General features: G+C 38.5%; 1 protein-coding gene across 1 annotated transcript; it reads left to right on the top strand.

The window, feature by feature from the left end:
- Positions 1–390: 390 nt before the first annotated feature.
- On the top strand, positions 391–2,782 carry LOC104233455 (transcription factor TCP4). Its single transcript, XM_009786850.2, has 2 exons — positions 391–2,363; positions 2,468–2,782. Exon 1 carries the CDS (start codon positions 1,053–1,055, stop codon positions 2,322–2,324), a length of 1,272 nt encoding a protein of 423 aa, XP_009785152.1. The 5' UTR covers positions 391–1,052; the 3' UTR covers positions 2,325–2,363; positions 2,468–2,782.
- The last annotated feature ends 642 nt before the right edge of the window (positions 2,783–3,424 follow it).

Genomic DNA, 3,424 nt, shown 5'->3' with positions numbered 1-3,424 from the left:
TGTAAACAAACAATTTTCCTAAAAATTATGCAATGAATTTTAATTTTTAATACATCACACCAAACAATGGATAAGAAATAACCTATGCATAGTCAATGCTAGCGTTACTAACCCATGCATTACTAATACATCGTATTTATCATTATTTTTATACACTCTACCAGACGTATCCCTTATAGTTATACAATGTAAATTTAAATTGATCGAACTAATAATTTTCGAGACATATATGATGTTTATAAGGAAAAAAAATATCAAGATCCCTTACAGCATATAGGCCCCCCTCTTTATTCACTCACTCTGTCTCTATCTCTGTCTCTTAGCCCCTCTTGATTGATTACTGTCGGGTTTGTTTTTGTTTTAAGTGAGTAGCAAAAACTTTGGGTTCTCATTATAGTTGTGCTGTTATAACTAAGTACATATTACAGTCTTACAAAAATTTCATAGAAAGCTGCAGTCTTTGACATCAAAAGCTGTGTGTTAAAGAAAAGAAAACTAAAGAAGCTGTAAAAAAGAGAATGGGTTAGGCTAAAATTACTGATGCCTTTGCCCTTTGTTTTTTTGGTAATGGAATTTGCAAAGTTGGATGGCTGCAGTGCCTTTTGGGAGAGGCAACAACAACAACAACAGTATCAGATTTTACTACAGAAGAAGAATCAGAAATAGTAACACAAAAAAGATTACAACATCAAAAGCTGGAACATCAAAAGCACAACAACAAGGTTCTGAGTCTGGATCCTCAGAGGAAGAATCAGTATCACCATTTTCACAACCAAAATGTAGAAGAACAAGAAGAGGAAGAAGAAGAAAAAGACCATTATCAAGAACAAGTTTTTCATGCAAATCATCACTTGCACAACCATTTTCAACAACCCCATGAACTATTTTCATTACACCATAATCATTTTCTCTATCAAAACTTAGACACTACTCAACAACAACAACAACCCCAACAAACACAAAATCCAAAGCAACCCAAGAAAAGGTCTTATATTTCTTCTTCTTCCTCGACCCAAAAGAAAAATCTTGAACATGCAAAACCGGGAGAAAAAATGGGAACATCATCAAGATTTGGATTGAGGAATACTGGTGGAGAGATTGTTGAAGTTCAAGGTGGACATATTATAAGGTCTATAGGGAGAAAAGACAGACACAGCAAAGTCTGCACAGCTAAAGGACCAAGAGACCGACGTGTACGCCTCTCTGCTCATACTGCTATTCAGTTCTATGATGTTCAAGATCGACTTGGCTATGACCGTCCCAGTAAAGCTGTTGATTGGCTCATTAAAAAGGCTCAAGCAGCCATTGATGAGTTAGAAGAATTGCCACCCTGGAAACCAACCACTGGTCCTATAACAAATAGTGCTAATCTTGATCAAGAAAAGAAGGAGCAAAAAGAGAACTTTAGCACCCAACAAAATGCTGTTAATGTTAGTATTGGTGGGTCTTCAAATAAAAGGGAAATGATAATGCTGGGAAATGAAAGTGAGGCTAGAGTTTTACACCAAACCAATAGTGGTAACTCAAGTGGTGACAATGGAAATGCAAGCTTTTTGCCTCAATCTTTAGATTCTGATACTATTGCTGACACTATTAAGTCTTTTTTCCCTGTGGGTGGTTCAAATGAAAGCAGTTCTTCTTCAGCTATGCAGTTCCAGAGCTTTCAAGAACACAATTTACTGTCAAGAACCAGTAACCACAGTCAAGATTTGAGGCTCTCATTACAATCTTTTCAAGATCCTATTTTGCTTCATCACCAAAACCAGCAAGCTCACCATACAGAACAAGAACAGACTCATTTTCAAGCATCAAATTTCTTTAATGGAAGTACCCAACTTGGGTTTGATGCTTCAGGCTGGTCTCTGTCTGAGCATCAGCAGCAGCCAGTAGAACTCGGTCGAGTGCAGAGACTGGCTGCTGCACGTGCCGGTAGAGACTCCACAGGCCTCGCTCTTTGTGGTGGGGCAGTTGCAGGAGCTGCAGGCGGGTACTTGTTTAACTCGCCTCCTGCCCCGCCACTGCTACAACAGTTGTTCGGCCAAAATCAGTTTTTTTCTCAGAGGGGACCCCTTCAGTCCAGTTACTCACCTTCGATTCGTGCATGGATAGACCCATCAGCGATTGCTATTGCTACAGCTGATCCGATTCATCACCATCAAGCTGTGCTACCTATGTATTCAACATCAATATCTGGTATTGGATTTGCCTCAGAGTTAGGCGGATTCTCTGGCTTTCGCATTCCTGCACGAATCCAAGGTGAAATTGAGGAGCACGATGGCATTTCCGACAAGCCATCCTCTGCTTCCTCTGATTCTCGCCATTGAGTTAGCTCGACAAATGCTCTCCCTTAGATTGCCCGACAGGTGAATCACTTCAACATTCAACTCTTTAAGTCTCATTTCAAATTCCATATGCATTCTACAAAATTTCTTGAAATACTGTTACATTGAGCTTAATTAATTTGCAGGAACAAGTACTATACTTCAAATGGAAATGGCAAAGGAAGGGCAATGGTTCATCGTCGAGTTTGATTCAGTGGCAATGCACCGCGGAAGAAGAATCGTGAGCAAGTTTCAGGTTTTTTAATCTCGGTGTAATGTTCTATCTTAGTTGATTTGTGTTCTAGACTTGTTCATGTATAAGTGTGTTTTTCAGTTCAACTGCTAGTTTAGCATTGCTCTATTTCTGTTTGCCAGACTTATCAAGTTGTTGTTTGTTGGCTTATTAACTTCAGTTGATGAATTAGAGATTATCAAGCTAGAACTAGTAATTTTCTGTTAAATGAACTATCTTTCTGAGGATTAAGGCATTTCAGAATGTGATGGTGGCCTTTGCATTTTCTTGCAAACTTGATTGCTTTGATCTGGAGTTGATTGCGCCCTTTTAAGTTTTTGAAATGCGAATGAAGGAGAACCTTGGAGAAACGGTCAAGTTGTCTATAGGTTACGGGTTAGAGCCATGGAATTAGCCACATCAGATTAGGCTGCCTACATCACATCCCTTGGGGTGCGACCCTTCCCTGGACCCTATGTGAACGTGTAATTCTTTGTTCACCGGCTGCCGAATGAAATGCTTTCAGATATGTAGAGGAAAAGGGTCAATTTTTCAAGTGGATGAAGGAGAGATTTCTTTTGATTAATAATTGTTCTACTACATTCTACTGAAACAGTTCATGTTTCAATGACTTTCTTAAGTCTGTAGAAGGAATGGAAAAGTACTTGATGTTTTAACATCCCTATCATTGCATGGAGTTTTGGGAGCATTAAAAGTGAAGTCATTTTCTATGAACAGTTAAATAAATTAAGGGGGCATCTAATAGCTAGCTTATGTTTTAGAATGCTTCTTCAATTAACTTATTTTAAGCTATTTTAGCATTCTTGATAAAGATCTATGTTGCAAGAGAACACTTGAAAGGGTATATCTT

The sequence above is a fragment of the Nicotiana sylvestris genome, chromosome 6 (genome assembly GCF_000393655.2).
Source record: "Nicotiana sylvestris chromosome 6, ASM39365v2, whole genome shotgun sequence".
In the NCBI taxonomy this organism is placed as follows: Eukaryota; Viridiplantae; Streptophyta; class Magnoliopsida; order Solanales; family Solanaceae; genus Nicotiana; species Nicotiana sylvestris.
Note: the sequence above shows the minus strand (reverse complement) of the source record. Positions and strands in the feature narration are given on the sequence as shown.